Source organism: Aulonocara stuartgranti, assembly GCF_965226115.1.
Source record: "Aulonocara stuartgranti genome assembly, chromosome: 7".
Classification (NCBI taxonomy): domain Eukaryota; kingdom Metazoa; phylum Chordata; class Actinopteri; order Cichliformes; family Cichlidae; genus Aulonocara; species Aulonocara stuartgranti.
Window position 1 is genome coordinate 66,682,430 of NC_138945.1, and position 17,133 is coordinate 66,699,562.

Consider the following 17,133-nt stretch of genomic DNA (forward strand, 5'->3'; position numbering starts at 1 on the left):
TTATGCAGAATTACATATTCAAAGATTTTCTTGCAGTTTAGATCTGACAATGTTAGATGGATGTCATGCAGTCAATGTAAAATGTATGTTATTATATGTACGCATTAAAATATCTATGAAAAATAGCACATATTTCTTTCATCTTTCTTCCATGACTGAGACCATAACACGTCGGTGCGTTCAGGAAGCGTTAATGTGCCACATATACCGACTGCAAGTTCAAAAACTGGAGATTTAAAAAAGATCAGAACATTTCTAATTTATTAGCAGCTAGTTGAAATTTTTATTAGATTATCGAAATGCCAAAATATTACCTGATGGTTTTATAGCGGCTTGATGATTTTATGGTTTTAGTGCGCTTGTGCAAGAGTGCGTCCATGTGGCGGCAACACGTCAGGAAAGCGTTACAAGCGTAACTTTTTTAGCATCAATGTGAAAATATATGATTTTGTAAAGCAACTCTAATTTTGTTGCTAAAAATAAAATTATATGCAAATAGTACATGATTTATTACATGTTCATATGCATACAATGAGCTTTGTTCCATGGGACACCTTCAGCTTGTAGGAACCACGGGGACCACAGCCAAAATGCGGGACACCAAAAATCACGTTGGATCTGAAGTTTAGCTCTTTAATCGAGGCTGTGTTGATGCGCATGTTTCAAGGAAAGAAAAAGGCGCTCGCATGAACAGGTAAAATACACAATACTGTATAAAGAGAGGGAGAGCTGGTGTGGAGAATTCATCATGTGAGAGTGATGACGGTGGATGAAAAAGAAGTGAAATTGTCATTGCTCAGTAACCAAGAAAAATAACAGACAAAATAAGCAGTTATTATCAGAAACCCAAAACAATGACACAGCTTTAGTAAAGAAGACAGTACACACATTTCTACTATCTGTACTTTATTTTATATTCAAGAGACGTCTCCTGTTTGTTCCCATTGCATTTAAGCTTTGAGAAAGAATACCAGGATAGCATATTTATCACATGTATTCTCTTTATTCTGAGACAATCCAGCTGTTGTTCATGATGGGAGTGGATATTTGTTGCAACCCAAACCCAAATGCAACAACATAGGTCATTTGTCAAAGTATGGTAATTGTGTTCCCACTGGAATCCAAAGTCCGCTCTGTTCCCACAATGCTATTTTTGTAGTTTGGATGCAGACTGTCCCAAAAAGTCACATTTCAACTGCATTTTAGGGGATTTTGAACTTCTCCATACAGCTAATTACAGTCGTGCCTATGGTCTGTGTCTATAACAAACAGATGGAAGTTGAATTAAATGGCTGGTGATGTATTACCGTTGCAGCAAAAGGCCAGGAGAGTGTCCCAAAAGACAGAAATGATGAGGAGTCAGTATCCCTTTAAAAACAGGAGGGTGGCTAAACGGATCATAAAATGGGTTTGGCTTGAGGACAGCAGCATACAATACAGCACAGTGATGACAGATGGTCTGTGAAAAAGCTGGGATGTCTGCTGCCAGGCTGTGAAGTGGCAACTGCCCGTGATATGCTGAATATAGTAACCGAAAAGAGAAAATGCTGATGGGTCGATGTGAAAATGTGAAATTATCAACACTGTGTTTTTAGAGACATTTTTACAAATGTACATTTTTAAGACTTGAGAAGAAATTTACCGAATATCTTGTTGCAAGTGACAACAAATAAAATGAAAGTTGCAAAAATTATTTGCAAATGCAAATGTTTTCACATAACTGAAAATAAAAACAGAGGAAACAGGTCAACGTTTTATCTGGACGTCGTTCTGTGGCAGGACGCTAGCTGGAAATTGATGCTGGCATACGGTGCCATCTAGTGGACAAACATGGCTGGTACAGCTATGATTACGGTGTAATCTTTAGTGACATTTAGACGAATATAAGTAAATATTTTGTGTCATACGATCTGACAGATGGAAACACATATTTATTTATTCTTGTATGGCTGAATTTTGTGCAGGAAACTTTCCAGTTCATGATGACAGATTTGTCAGCATGCTGTTAGTGCTGTAAGTATACAAGATCCCAAAGGTAGTCTTCTCAGTTCAAATCTGATTACTGCCATCGAATCGTGAAGTAGTACTGGAATGGCGGTCACAACATGGTACACGAAACTTGATTGTGCCCCAAAGAGTTTGAATGGAATAATCCCCACAGCGTGAAAACACCACCAGCAACGTCTGCTGATATCAGAGCCAAACTCCACCACCTGCAGCCTCAGTCAAAGTAATACACTCATGCATTAAACACTCCTGTATCAAATGTTATGTTGACTCTTTGATCACTTCGGGCTCAGATTGTGAATTCGAAGAGTCATTTCTTCTCGCTACAGCTGTAATGAGCAGTTTTCTGACCTTCTATTGGCCATTTTCATGGCTTCTCTTGTCAATGAGGCGTTCCTTATAGAGAGCTGCTGATCTATTAGTTCTCAAATATAAGATATAATGTTGAGACTTCTTTCATCTGACCATCTTGTGATATGCCGCTGCGCTCTGTGTACCGCTTGGTGGTGTTAGAAAACAGCTGTTTTCTATGATCATTTTTAAAACATTATAAATACAATTCAAAAATATCTACTGACACAAACTCTTCTTTTCATAGCAGGAAGACAACAAATCCTTGTTAAAATCAAAGATGGCTCTTTTAAACATATGAGGAATCTACCACTATTGAGGCTCACACATTTCATGGACACCTTTGTGTAATAGTACACAGAGACCTCATTGCCTTGTTATCCATGGAAAAAGACTCACGTAGCTATTTTACTTTGGTAATAGCAGGAATCCCCCTGGACTAAGAAAAATACTCCAATGCAAGCCAAAGTCCTGCACGTTTTCTTCCATTTATCCAGTTTAGCAATCCAGGGCCCTGTAGCCTATCACAGCTGCCACAGGGCAGGCGGCAAAGTTCACCATGGACATAGAGAAGGACAACCATTCACATGCATGAGCCATTTATAATCACCTGTTAACCTAAAAAGCTGTGGGAGCAAGCCAAATCCCTGTTTTAAATCCCCGAGTCACCAGTAACAGGTACAGCACTGCATAACTGTGATATTAAAATTCCAAGAATTACATCTTGCAGCAATGCTTTTTTACTGTTTTCCAGATAAGTATTTATCTGTGTTGCTCAAAATGGTAACATGAAAGGTCAGTATTACTTCACGTGCGATGCTACTGGGAGAGATGTGAAGTCACTTGGTGCACAGTTCATAATATACTGCAGTCGCAACCACTGGACAGTCTCTTTCCCTGTCGTGTGATGGATGTCGTCAGTCCTCAGGCATGTCTGGCAATCCTGTTTCTTTTCTTTGCCATTGCAGAGAATTATCTGTTTTATTCCTAATAATCTAAAAGGCCAAATTTGTCTTAACACTAAACATCTACCTCTGAGTCACTCACTGAGTACAGCAAGAAAGCAAATTATTTGGGGTCCTGTACAGCCCAGAATAACATTTTTTATTGAATGTGAAAGAATCGTATGTTTGTTCAAGTTCTAGAGCTGTGGTTCTTGGAGGTCTTACAGAGGTCATAGCTCTCCTACCAGCTTCAGCACAGCCTGCGTCTGCATTCCTCTGCAGCAACACGACCGCCACATCTCTGCCACTGAAACACATTCGACTGCACTAACATGACGCATACCAGAACTTTGTGCTGTGCTCAGGCGTTGGCATCAATTTGAACTCCTACATGGAACAAATTGGGACTAAAATAGCGCTACAACAGATAAGTGATATTTTACACGGTTGTATTTTTGGTTCGTGTTCCTCAGGCTTGTGTAGAAGGTGAACGGTGCCAGGCAGTGAACATAGTGCCTCTTTGTGGTTTCTGCAGATGTTTTCAGTGCGGACTTCAGGGTGTACACATTATACAGTTAGAAATAATCACGTAGCCGAGTTTCATGTTCATGGAGTGTGAACTTTTTACATTTCTCATACTGAAGAACGGAGACCAAGCTGTTCAGTGCTCATCCTGGCACCGTCACATATGCTCCAGCTGAGGTACACCAACTGTTGGTGGTAAATACATAGCTCATGACTTTATAAAATATATGTATGTAAGCACATTCTTTCTAGAGACAGTTGGATGAACAAATAACTCTTCATTTAACAGCAAGTGACAACAACTTTGTTACATGGCAAGTTGTTTCTAAGGCTGAAGAGCCTGTGAACACTGTGCATACTGGAAATCAGCATATGCTTTTCTGGTTGCAGCTAAATCATGACATGAATTGCAAAGGTTACACTAAATACAGATGAGAATTTTAGATTTGATACGAAGTTTTTCTGTGACATTTCAGTGAGAACATATTTGAACAAAGAAAATCGCTGCTGCATCCATGAAGAGGACACGAGACAAACACATCAAAGTTGTCCACATGTACAAGAAATAGGGGAGACCAGAAAAATGGTGCAAAAATAAGAGGGTGCCTTTGAACCTAATGATAACCAGATGGAAGCATTGTAATCCTGCTCATGAGAGCAAAAGAGAGAGAGGAGGTGGAGAGAAAACACAGTTCTGAAGGCAGACCGAATCCGAGAACACGAGTGATGAATAAAGCGTGCCATCTGATGCTGTGTGTGGCTCCAAATGCTCAGTAAATTTAGAGACCTCTGTGCAGTTTTGCAACCAACATCAGGCAACCATGCTGCCCTGGAAGATGCTTATAGTTGCTCTTTTCTGCTGCTGCATCGAGGCAGGTGCCACACAACATCGGGCTAATGGTAAGACTCAAAATGCATGTATGTAAGTTTGCTACAGAAAAGCAAACAGTTCAGTTTCTGCAAATACTTTTTGAGTATTGGGAATCTTTGCTGAACACAGAGTGATCCTCGTTCCTCACCTGTTCTGTAATCCAGCACCTAATATGTGAGTTAAATAGTTTTAAATGTCTATTTTTAGTCAAAGCATGTTTTAATGTTGGCGGCAGCTCTGGGATCACAGATCAGCTGCACCTGTTTCTAATGGGAAACAGTGGCTTTAGCTGTAAACTGATCTGAGAGAAGGAGGAAACACTGTGAATAATAAAAAGCTTTGAGTGTTTTTGTAAATCTTGATTTCATTGCAATTCAAAAAAAAGTACGCCACTCTAGGAAAGCGATTAAAAAGAAGAGATGAGTGTGGGTCACTGACATGAAGGCAAGGATGAAAGCAAGTAGGGATGAGAAGCTGCAATCATCAGGATTAGATTTTTTGGGCTCTTTTTTAAGATCAGCTGATAAACATGGGCACCATGTGCACTTTAGTGTTATGATGTTACACCGCTTTGGGCATTTATCCCAGTGTTTCAAACAACTTCCTCCCGCTGCGATGTGAAGCTGCCACAGAAATAAAGTTGGTCATCGAGATTTAAGACTGCAGTTAAAGTCCAGGATCTTTTTTGGAGTTAAAGTCTTAGATGAATAACTTACCATGGCGCAGCACCAGTAAAAACCATGCAAGTGGAACCTCATCCAACCTCACGTGCTTGAAAAAATGCTAATTTTAATAATTTGCTTATATAATATAATATATATATAATTATATCATTTAATATATGCTATTTAATAACTAGGAACATGTGTCTAGTTGGCTGTTTTAGCTTGTTGCGTTGTTACCTATTGTTTGTTGTCCTCTTCTATTGTTTGTTTTAACTGTCTCATGTTTTTATTGACTGTGAAGCACTATGGTCAACACTGTTGTTTTTAATATGTGCTATATAAATAAATTTTGATTTGATTTGATTTGATTTGATGTATGTACATGAAAACATTTCATGTAAAACTGTGCAATAAGAGAGAAGGAAGAGAAAACAGTGTTTGCTGTGATATCTTCTATCAGCAGAACATAAAAGTGAAAACAGGTTTGGATATGCTGGCATTTAATTACTATTTTATGCAGCTAATTATGAATTATGTCCTGACATAATCGTAATTACCTAAACATGTAATTCAGAGTAATATGTTTCATGAAAATGTTTAATCGCTGTGAATTGGAGAAGTTACTAAAAAGGAAACGCTATCCTGTTCAATAATGCAAGCTCTCGCCGGCCTTATTGAACTGAGATTAATGGAGATCGTTAGCTTAACATAATGACCGACTTGCTCGGTTGATTTAAAGTCTATTAAAATATCATCTCGTTTCATCTGCTGAAATAAACACATGCTGTGAACGTGCTGGCACTGGGTAAGTGGCTCTGGCGTATCAATAGCAATGAATTTCTTAATGTGCTTCCTTTTTTATTTTTTGAACTGAATCACCACTCTGCCGATATTACTGCATGCCGGAGCAGTTTGCTGTCTGTCTTTTTGCACGGTTCCCTCCTGTTTTCATGCTTTTAGGAAAAGAAATTCTGTCACCTGGATCTCGGAATTGCAGAAACTCCACTTTTAGGCATTAATAAAACCACACCATTATTGGATGTGAGAGACTGGACAATGAAAACTGTAACTTTGTTCCTTTTAAACATGTTAGTTCCATCACTGTCAGCTCACTGGGTCCACCACTTTGACCATGTAATCTAGATTGATAGAATTATTGTGTAGTCATTCATGCTCTTCAGTGTTTTAATCCAGTGACCTCCTGGACTTTTCATGTTGTTTTCTGTTTTTCATGAGATTTTCACATCACCCTACAACGCAGGCTCTCGAACTCTGGTGGTTTTACACACTGACATGTGGCACCAACACCTGGACAGAGTTTTGTCAGATACCTAATGTTTCCATTAGACTCGCTGAGTTTAATCCTAATTAGTGAGCCTTTTCTGAGGGAAAGCAGTTAAAAGTAAGGCAAAGGAACAATTCTGCTTTTGTAAAATTCATATTCAAGTTAAAAAACGAGAGCTTCTGAATTGCATTTGACCCATCAACTTGTTTTTAACATCCTGGCTTAAATCATAAGCATAAGGAATCCCATATACAGCTCTGTACAATCATCTGGAACTTGTTGTACAATCCATGTGCCACTCCACCTTTGATTTCTGTTTCCTTTGAAGTTTGAGGTCATGTCTCATTGTCTGCTGATAGGATTCATAAGAAAGGTTACCGATCACAGACTTTAAAACACCTATTATAGATTATCTGCTGCTGTGAGCTGGATGAACCTGGATTTCACATCTGTCACAGGCTTCACCTCACAGTAAAATCTGCATTTCATTGTACCATGCAGGGATTATTGCTTACTTGTCACAGGGATTTCCAGCTGAAAAGATTTAAACTGTCTTTTGGATGCATAGAAATAATCCAGATGTGAAACTGCGCATGCTTTCATAACACCCTTGATTCTTATTGTCTGTGTCTCTTGGTGCACCAGCCTTATTTCCAGCTGCAAGTAGTATAAAAAGAGGAGTGACAGCTGCGGTGAACCCCACTTTCATCAGCTCCATCAGTGATGCTCACCTGCTGTTTGAGGTAAAAGAACAAACCTTTGAGTTTTTATGAGTAAAAAGCAAACACTGACAATGTAACTATTAACAGTTACTTCTTTTCTTGTCACTAAATACAGATACTGATGTCTGGCATACAGTTTGAATCCAGTGGAGCGTTTTCGGTCACAGATGCTGAACTAGCTTCCCTTCAAAAGACAAGAAACCTGGATTTCATCTGCGAAGAGATCATTCCGAAAAAGCTAACAGACATATTGAGGCTCATATCCGGTCTTTCAAATCATACTGGCTACCTGCATCAGCACGATTTTGAGTGCACTGTCTTGACTTTGGTGTACACTGCCCATCAGATGGTCAGCTCCGCTACTGAATACCAAAGAGACGTGTGGGCAGAGTCCTTTGTAAGCCTATACAAATCCATCAAGAAGGATCTGACACTGAGAAACTGAGTAAGCAGTGGTGCTGTGACACAATGACTCACTGTTTAATATGCACACAGATGAAAAGCTGAAGTGTTGGAGCTTGCAGCTGGATGGCTGACAGATTCTGATGGAAATGTCCTGTCAGTAAACGTCAGCATGAATTCGTAAAGTGCACAGAAAGAAAATAAACACAATCATTGTAAAATATTAACTGTTACAGCAAATGTTCATCCAAACATGAGGTACTGTATATGAAACAAATTCATATCTTGAATGTAGCATTAAACATTGTGGATTTAATCATGTTCCTGTCATTTCAGCGTTTGTTCACTAGCACCCAGATGTGACGGCATTTCGAGACTAATATGAAAGAATAAAACATCAAGTTTTGAACCAATGAGAACTGCAGGTCTGGATTCAGATGACTGCTCAGGTTTTTTAAGATATACATCATCAACAATTATCATATCACCAGTATCACCAGTTTACAAAAAAGTCTATCTATACTACCTTCCCAGTCAAAGATGAGCCACAACATTAAAACCACTTCTCACGCTGTGGTAAAACAGTCTCCTCCTTAAAGGAAAGTGTTACTCGTCTACAACAATGTTTAGTTGGTTGAAACGAGCGAAAGTCGCTTCCCCATGAATGCCAGAAACGAAGGCTTCCCAGCAGAACATTGCACTGTAATGAAACGATCACTTACCCACTAAGTGGTTGTAACTTTGTGGCTGATCATGTACCTCCCAGTGCAGGATATAATTTGCAAACGTCACCTTAAAAGGTCCTTTAAATACTTTGCACCGTGTTGTTATATTAGAGTGCCCTTTACAAGGTCCAAACTGAGCTGCCTGTGATGGAACTGGTTTTGGAAAAATCCCCAAAATGGCACGCTGGAGTGAGTGCACCGCTCACAGGCCAGCTCCAGTAATAACTTGTGCAGGCTCTTGTTGTCCCAATGGCTGTTTAGGTTCCACGGAATTAGCAACTGCCCCGCATCCATCTGAGGAGTTGGGCATGGTAGGAGGACAAAAGGGGATGTACCGGAACCAGGAGGAAGAACACAGATGAGAGTTGATGCCAAAGGGAAGGCTGTAGACTTTTCCGCTCTCCAGTGTGTTGCTGGAGTCATCCTCATGAGCCTTGTTCCAGGCAAGGATACCTCGTTCATGCTTCGATCCTGTTGGACATGTTCAATGTTTTTAAAAAACCTGACTCTGGATTATCTCTATTTCCTGATTTGGTTTGTTTATCATAAATGTTGACAACACTGTGTTGTTGATTCTCTAATAGAATATCTCTAAAACATTGTTCTTTTAAATTTAGCTGAAGTGAAAGACACTAATGAAAGGTTAAAAAATGTTACTTATTTTGCTGTTTTCATTTTTAAAGTCCTGTGAAAGAGAAAGTAGACCCTCGCTACAATGACAATGATAATGATCCCAAGCACGCCACCAAATCTAAACCAGAATAGGTAAAAAAAAAAAAAAATCAAGGTGTTGTAAAGACCCATCAAACTTTAGAGCTTGAGCAGATTGAAATTCAGTGCTCCCTTACAGTCAGACCATAAGAGGGCTGTGCATAAACAAATACCTGCAAACCTCAATAATCTCAAGCAATGCCGTAAAGGAGAGTGGGTCAACATTCCTCCACAATGATGAGGGTGAGAAAGGAAATGATTATTTCACCTCAGAGTTCTCATAGTCCTCACTGTAGAGTCATAGAGTCTTGTGTAAACTTTCTTTTTCACATTACTTTTCATTCTGACCCTTTCTTAATTAATTGAATAATCACTAAACTAAATGAATATGTCCACAATACTCAATACCCTAAAAGCATTCTGAAAATCATTTTCATCAGTTTCATTAAATTGCCATGTTTATCATAACCTCAGCTCTGTGCTTCAGTGTTTTAAACATGGTGAATTAAATACATGCAGAACAGTAACAAAGAGCAATACCTGGAACGGTGTTGTCCAGTATGAAACCAAAGAAGCCACCGACAAACATGCTGGTTGTCAGAAGTACCTGTAGGACCTGATCAAGTTCTACCACACCTGGACACAATGTAAACAGTTAGACCTGTGTTTAAATGATCAGGTTTTTTGAAAAAAAATTCTAAGATTAGTAAAGATTTTCTGTCCACCTGTAGAAATAGCTTTGGAATTCTTCAATATCCAATTTGGAATAACCAGACCAGTGAACATGGAGAAGCCGAAAATGAAGATGTTTCGAGACGAGTTCATGTCTGCGTACTGAAAATGTGACCCAGAAACAAAGTCTAGTTAAAACCGACTCAAATCAAAAGAAGAAAATGTGCCGACACGTTTGAGCTTCAGTACAAACCTGCAGATTTGAAACTCCGGCTGCAGAGATGACACCAAACATAACCATGAACATTCCTCCTATGACAGGTGACGGGATAGTGGTGAATATAGCGCCCACTTTACCAAATATACCCATGACAACCATCAACACTCCACTGGCCACAATCACCATCCGACTGCCCACCTGCAAAAAATAGAAATTCTCTCAGTTTTCCTGAGATCTGAGTGCACTGAAATTTGTGCTTAAAATGCCAAATTTAAGGGAGGAAAAGAACTAACAATGCAAAAAACTGCACAAAACACCAAAAAATCCAAACAGTAGCAAAAACTTCATAAAACAGCAGGTCATCTCACCTTTGTGATACCAAGGGCTCCGACGTTTTCGCTGTATGAGGTGGTACCATTTCCAGTACCCCAGGCACCTGCCAACAGGCAGCCTATCCCCTCAATACCGATACCCCTGTTGATGGCATGTTTTGGGGGTGGTGGAGCTCCAGATAACCTAGCACAGGCGTGGTAGTCCCCAACAGACTCTATCATAGAGGAAATTACACCAGCCAAGATGCCAATCACCCCTGCCAGGCTGACAGTAGGTCTCCCCCATTGTCCTAATTTTGGAAACGCAAGCAAGTTGAAAATGTCACAAATGCATAATCTGCAAAATATTATTCTGAAAATAAGATAACTTTGATGACTCTGTGAGTTTCTTCCAACACATCACTGAGCCACACTGTGGTACTGGATGATATTCCTCGTCATTAGAAAGAAATGTGGGTGGAAACAATGATCCCATTCAGTCTGAGTTTAGTTAAAAATCAGAAACAAAGAAAATGACCAAAGTTGTTTTAACGGAGCTTTTCTATCTTACCTGGGTACGGGAAAACCAGCCAGGGAGCCTGACTCATGACATCTCCCTTTAGATCGGTGCGTGCAAGGTAACCATACTTGTCTGGTTCAGCAGGAAGTACATTGTAGACAGTCAAAATGTAACAAATGGTCCAAGATAACGTGATTCCAAGCAAAACCTTGTGATGCATTAAAACAAAAACACCTTGTTATCTGTTTTGTTTGGCTTTAATATTAAAAAATTAATAGAAAAAAGAAAAGACTCAATGTCTTCAACGTACAGGAAGAATCTGAAAGACGTAGACTGGAGAGGTGTGCAGTCTTTTATCCTTGTTATATGCTGGAAAGGGCACTGGTATGTGACGGAGGTACTGCGAGAACAGGATGATGAGTGCCGTGGTCCTGTGTGACACAGACATAAAGGGGAAAAACATCGTGTAAATATTGCTGAGATGTAATGAAGAAAAAGGAAAGTAGCTCAGCTGTACTGGATGTTGGGCAAGAAAGTTTTAATAGGCTTTTCTCTGCAGCCTTAAGATTAAAGCTTTACTGGGTTGAAGGCGTATTATTTTCTAAAGTCTTGCCCAGGCAGGACTGGGAGCACGCTTAACACAACCTAACACGCATTTTATTGAGAAACCTGCTTTAAGGTGGCATGAAATATTTTTTATACAAATCTCTCTGGCAGTCTTTAAATATTCGTTTTGTCATTTTTATGTTATGTAGAGAAATGGGGCCTTTTTAGGGACTTTATTTAGAAGTTTTACCCACATTGCAGAGATGCCCCAGTGGTTCCCAGCACTGCTACCCGCTGAGTCAAAGAGGGACAGTCCAATGAGAGAAATAGTAGGAGCGATGGTGAGAGGCCCAATGAAGCGCATGAAGAGGCCAATGAGGCCTGAAAAACCAACCAGCACTTGGAAGACTGATCCCACAATAATGGATCCCTGAAGCTTAAGAAAACACAAAAATGTTGACAGTCAGAATTTGGAATTCGTAACCTCATTAACCTTTTTGTACTAAAAAACATTTCTGTTGTTATTTGCTGACAAACATTTCCATTGCCTTCCATAGACTTTTGGGATAAAATTCTATCTGCCTCACCCTTAAGTGTTTCTGTTTAACAGGACATGTACAAGTCTATAAGCCAGGAGCTGCAACCTCCACCAGAGGGTTCCAGTCTGTGGCTCAGCATCATGCATGAACTTGAAGGCTTCCAGCATAGGCACTAGGACCACTACAGACGCTAATCTGAAATCTTTGTGCCTCCCTGGAAGCACTTTTTTTTTAACAAGCTCAACTAGTTTGCAGTTGGAGAGAACAAGTCAGACGAGTTTTTAGAAAAATGTAACCAAAAATGGGATCAAAGTGCTGAAGGTTCAGACTGTCACAGTTTACTTACTGCTCTCATTCGACTTTGCCACACTTCTATGAAGTGTGTGGACGAGGTGTTGACTAGGCTGGCATTTTGAGTCCATGCAGGACACGTCCACTCTGGCATGGAGAGCAGTGCCATGGAAGGAGCCAGTAATGTGAATGTGCCACCTTGGAGAATCGGCAGCCTGGAAATAATTAACACAATACGAGAGAGCAAACCATCAGTTACTGTATCTTTGGGTGATTGAAATGCTTAGACTGACTGAGACAGTGTCTTCTGTGCATGCATGTGTTTTTTAAGACCTCTTTGACGGCATCTGCAGTCTATTTATTTGAATCGTGTACAAGGAAATGGTTAATTTAAACCATGTGAAGAGAGTGTGACTTGTTATGCAAACTGTTAGACTGAAAGTTAAGTCAGTTAAAATAATCTGCCACGTAATGACCCTCATTATGCTATTCTCATAAGCAGTGCATCATTCACACACGTCGCAGAAGAAGAGAAGTTTTCTTGTGAAAAACAAAACATGCAAACATTTCTTTTGATGAAACATCGGAAAGTTTTCGTTGTGTCGTCGGGACGCTAAAAGCACCACTAAGTGCGAGGCTTGTTTTCCCTCACAGCTGACTTGCAGACATTTTGGGAAAGACAAGAAAGCATGAGTGGTGCTAAGCCAGAACAATGTGGACTTAGCAGGAAGTAGATTCCAAACATAATAAGATAGAAATTCCTCCGTTAATCCATCTGTGACACCAGTATTCAGGCAGGCTGAGTCTGCAACCACATAACAGAAGTTCAGAGCAACAACATACAAGTTTGTAGGCCTCCAGAACAGTGACATCATGTTCGCTCTCCTGTGCATGTGTCACTGTTTACAAGGAAGTTTCCATACTGGTATTTTAAGCAGAAATTAATTAGCAAAACAACTAAATACTATTTATTTGACAATAAAAGCTGAGTTCTGTACAGTATAAAAGCTCAAATAGACTTATTTCACCTCCATGAAGCTTTCAAATACTACTCGGTGTTCATGAACATTCATTTTGGCAGACATAATAGTTCAAAAGAGGTTAAGAAGAAAGGCAGAATGGCTTCTCTGTTCTGGCTGTTTAATAAGAAGAAGAAGCTTAGTTAATTCCATCCTGCTGCACCACTGCGTTGGACAAATACTCTCAGAACATCAAAAAGCACTGAATGAACAATAAATTAATGTAAATCATCTTACATTAAATAAAAGAAATATAAAGCACTCCAGAATCCCACAATGTAATTCATGACTGCAAAAATTCCTAGTGCATATCCCCAGGAGACATCCCACAGATACAGACAGCCACGTAGCCTTACAGCCTGGTTTTCAATAAGTAATGTTCCTGCTTGTTTCCTTACCTAATGCCAAAGACTACTTGCAACAGAGTGCAGACCCCAGAAACCAAGAAGATTGTACTGATGAGATGGCTCTGTGTGAGGCCATCATGCTGCAGACACAGTCCCTGGGACAGAATCAGGGGGATGGCAATGATACCTCCAAATGCAGTCAAACAGTGCTGAGAGGGCAAAGTTGGGGGAAAACAGAGATTCATTTAATCGTTGTAGGATTTACACATTAAAAAAAAAAGGTACATGGTTGATGTTTGTACACCACCTGAGAGATTACAGTGAAGGTTCGGTGCAATTAAAGTCCAATTTCACTATCTGGCTTACACAACTAAAACCAAGCAACTAACACTCAAGGAAATGTCAAGCGAAAGCTGGTCATGTTTACATTGTTACTTTAGAAACAATGCAGCAAAGCTGGCTCCTAATCATTGTTAAACATGACCAAAGGGAAACAAATCAAAGAAAAAACCTTTGTTGACATACCTGGATTCCTAAAATGATGCACAGGTACCAGGGAGGAACATCTGTTACACAGTATGCTAGTTTGTTACTGCACTCGTCCGTAGAGGAGGCTGGTTCTTTTTCGTTGTCGGGCAGATCACAGAAACGTCCTTCCAGCTTTAGTTCATTAGAAGAATAAGCAGACATGTCAAACTAGAACATTCTGCAGGGATCTATCAACACTTGTGATCCTCAGTTCACTGTATGCATCATTCACAACTGACTGCCCTTTGTTTAAAAAAAGAAGCATGTATTGATATGTTTTTACATGTTATCTATAAAATGTATGTAAATAACTATAATTAAAGAACTTAATTTCATGTTTCTCATAACCAAAATATTAGAATAAGATGAAAAGAACAGGGCAGTCAGATAAGTCGTTCCATTTTTCAACACTAGGAATCAAGAATTCCTTCTATAATCATGTGATGGTAGGAAAACCTTCATTTCACAGATACTTTAAAAAATCTACTCATGCTTCTGTTTCACTCAGCAAGCAGCTGTTTGATCTTAAACTAATATGAGGCTGTTTAATCATATTAGTTACTGCAGTTACTGCAGGTAAGAATGTGGGTTATTATTTATAATCCACATGGACACCTGAGAGTTATGAATGCCAAGATGTGATTCTGAATCCAGTGCTTACAACTGTGTAGAGATTATGCAATCTCTCTAATCATTTCCTAATATAAAATTAAAAGCAACACTCACCGCAAAGGTATAGTTGTCAAGTCCATTACTTTCCTTTTCTGGAGCCATGTCAGGCTATAGGTCCAGTTTGTGGTCTCCTGAGCCGAGAAACAAAACAGAATGAAAACCATTAATCAGAGGGGAGGGATCAGGAGAAGCATCTGATAGAGGGGAGAGAGCGTACAGACGGGTCGGAGCAGGCAGAGTATTACGAACGCGCAGAGTTCAGACATGAGACTGCAGCTTTTGTTGATCAAAATGGATCCCACCTGCAGCTCATGTGAACCGAATTACAACAGAATCAGCAGCTGACCGCCCGGCATTTGGCTGGCAGGAGATAAAATCTCTTACCAAGAACTCTTTAGGCAAGAAAGTATTAAAAGATTTAATTCCTCAGCATAGGTCATATAATTCTAAAGCTGAAGAAGCAGCAAGTCTGCTGTATGTGGTGACCTGTGCTCAGCTCTGCAGTCAGAGATGTTTAACAGTTAAAGAATACAGCCTTTAGTTTGACAAAGACTTCCCCCTCCCAGAGTTTCTTTCTAAATTTAACACCAAATGTTTGTTTTGGAGGGTAAACTTCTGCAGTGATCACATGTTGACAAATAATCACAAAGCTGGTATTGATAGATGACTAGAAAATGTTCTGTAGATGTTAATTTAATTTCCTAATTTACTGTATATTTCTACTTCCCGTAAAATGATAGTAAACCAGATTATATTGTTAGGAGTTTGATAACAGCCCACCACCACTTCATTAATGTGCTGGACAAGCAGCAGAAGCTCATCCTCACACTGCTTGCATCCATTTCTGTGTGCATGTCATATGATTATTAGTGCACATCTCTTCTTATTCCAAAATCAGGATCTAAGGCACACGCTGGCAGCACAAAGACACCAGTGAAAAGCAACCAATATCATTCATCCTTAAAGGATACGAATGCCTGTGGAACTCTCCGTTCTGTCATTGCCTGGACATTTGAATTCTGCAAAGGTTTTCTGAAGGAAAAGTCAGGTGATCACCAAAATGAGAAGGTTTCCTTGTCAGGAAGAGCAGAAGTGTTAGAACTAAATTAGAAAATACAATTTTAAACTAGAATCCTGAGAAAGGGTTTATCCTGACTGCTGTGGAGTATTTAAATAGTTGAGCTGGAATCTTGGGACGTATCCAACAAATAAAATAGCTGAAGAAAATTGAGGTCACATGAAACTTACAAACCCAGGAGAGTAGCAGGAGTGGGGCATCATGCGGTCTACTCTGAGTGCATGTGACTCACATGTCAGCGAGCAAAGGCCCGATTGTAGAAACAGTGTTATTTTTAAAGGCTTAATATCATTTGCAAAAAAGAAACAAAAACAAAAAAGAGAAGTGAATATTAGAGGATAACTAATAAATACAAACACTCAGCCGGGGTGTAACATAAAAGGTACCAGCAAAAAATGACTCTTAAACCAAAACTATTGAACAAGCCTTGGCTCTGCAGCATCTTACTTACACAATTAAAGCGTATAAGAAGAGGTGAAATGAAGAAAAGGAAGCAAATGGACGGTCACAGCAGACGGCTGCTCCTCCTGGAGCCAGTTCTGTTTATTATTGTTATTACTTTGTTGTGATTTGGTGTTATCAAATAAAACTGAATTCTGACTGAAATGAACACACACACACACACACACACACACACACACACACACAGAGAGAGTGAGAGAAAGACAGCTCTCTTCCAAGAAGACCAATAGGAGGCCAAAGGTCAGTGGAGTAGCAATATCTGGTCAGTGATTGAAATACCAATGGAAAAGAAGTCTATACAAATAATGATTTAGCACTGAAACAAACAAAACTGCTGAACGACACTAAGATTTAATGAAGCTCTTATTCTTGTAACATGCTGGGAGGTGCAAATGAGACATAACAACGTTGACTGTAATCTTTTACGGCCTCGGTCTAAATGTTTTGGCTCTTATCTTGTGTCTGATTGCATCCTGTGACCTTCATAGTTTTATGAGCCGTGCAGTTTGGTTTGAACTTACCGGAGTTTGCCGGTAAGAAAGCGCATGTTGTTACTCCTTATAGTTTTCTCACCATACCTTCGATTAAGTGTGAGCTTGCTATAATTGATTAGCTTCTCTTGGATATGATGTATTGTGTTCGTGTCTTTATCAGCCCTACTTAGCTCTGACTTGGAATGGTGCATACCGGATTACCTAGAGATCACAAGAGGCACATGTG

General features: G+C 39.6%; 2 protein-coding genes across 4 annotated transcripts; one reads left to right on the top strand and one right to left on the bottom strand.

Annotated features, from left to right (window-relative positions):
- The first annotated feature begins 4,475 nt into the window (after positions 1-4,475).
- On the top strand, positions 4,476-8,088 carry LOC309710268 (protein FAM180A-like). The gene is made up of 3 exons (XM_082539573.1): positions 4,476-4,727; positions 7,294-7,391; positions 7,486-8,088. Exons 1-3 carry the CDS (start codon positions 4,649-4,651, stop codon positions 7,813-7,815), a joined length of 507 nt encoding a protein of 168 aa, XP_082395699.1. The 5' UTR covers positions 4,476-4,648; the 3' UTR covers positions 7,816-8,088.
- Positions 7,810-15,370, bottom strand: slc23a4 (solute carrier family 23 member 4). 3 transcript variants are annotated; one of them, XM_082539571.1, is made up of 13 exons: positions 15,258-15,370; positions 14,928-15,004; positions 14,199-14,333; positions 13,725-13,882; positions 12,363-12,522; positions 11,732-11,913; positions 11,242-11,362; positions 10,983-11,139; positions 10,469-10,722; positions 10,134-10,298; positions 9,934-10,042; positions 9,749-9,844; positions 7,810-8,968 (listed from the first exon to the last, which is right to left on the bottom strand). In XM_082539571.1, the coding sequence occupies exons 2-13, from the start codon at positions 14,973-14,975 to the stop codon at positions 8,700-8,702; spliced, it is 1,854 nt and encodes a 617-aa protein (XP_082395697.1). In that variant the 5' UTR covers positions 14,976-15,004; positions 15,258-15,370; the 3' UTR covers positions 7,810-8,699. The 3 variants fall into 3 exon arrangements, with proteins under 3 accessions (XP_082395697.1, XP_082395698.1, XP_082395696.1); XM_082539572.1 differs by lacking the exon at positions 15,258-15,370 and adding an exon at positions 15,091-15,106; XM_082539570.1 differs by having other exon boundaries at positions 14,928-15,370.
- Between the last annotated feature and the right edge of the window lie 1,763 nt (positions 15,371-17,133).

Coding starts and splice junctions, on each gene's coding strand:
- LOC309710268 (XM_082539573.1), top strand. CDS start 4,649: ATGCTGCCCTGGAAGATGCTTATAGTTGCTCTTTTCTGCTGCTGCATC. Junction 4,728..7,293: donor CACACAACATCGGGCTAATG/GTAAGACTCAAA, acceptor TTGGTGCACCAG/CCTTATTTCCAGCTGCAAGT. Junction 7,392..7,485: donor ATGCTCACCTGCTGTTTGAG/GTAAAAGAACAA, acceptor CACTAAATACAG/ATACTGATGTCTGGCATACA.
- slc23a4 (XM_082539571.1), bottom strand. CDS start 14,975: ATGGCTCCAGAAAAGGAAAGTAATGGACTTGACAACTATACCTTTGCG. Junction 12,523..13,724: donor CAAGTAGTCTTTGGCATTAG/GTAAGGAAACAA, acceptor AATTATTTCCAG/GCTGCCGATTCTCCAAGGTG. Junction 11,140..11,241: donor ACGTCTTTCAGATTCTTCCT/GTACGTTGAAGA, acceptor ATGCATCACAAG/GTTTTGCTTGGAATCACGTT.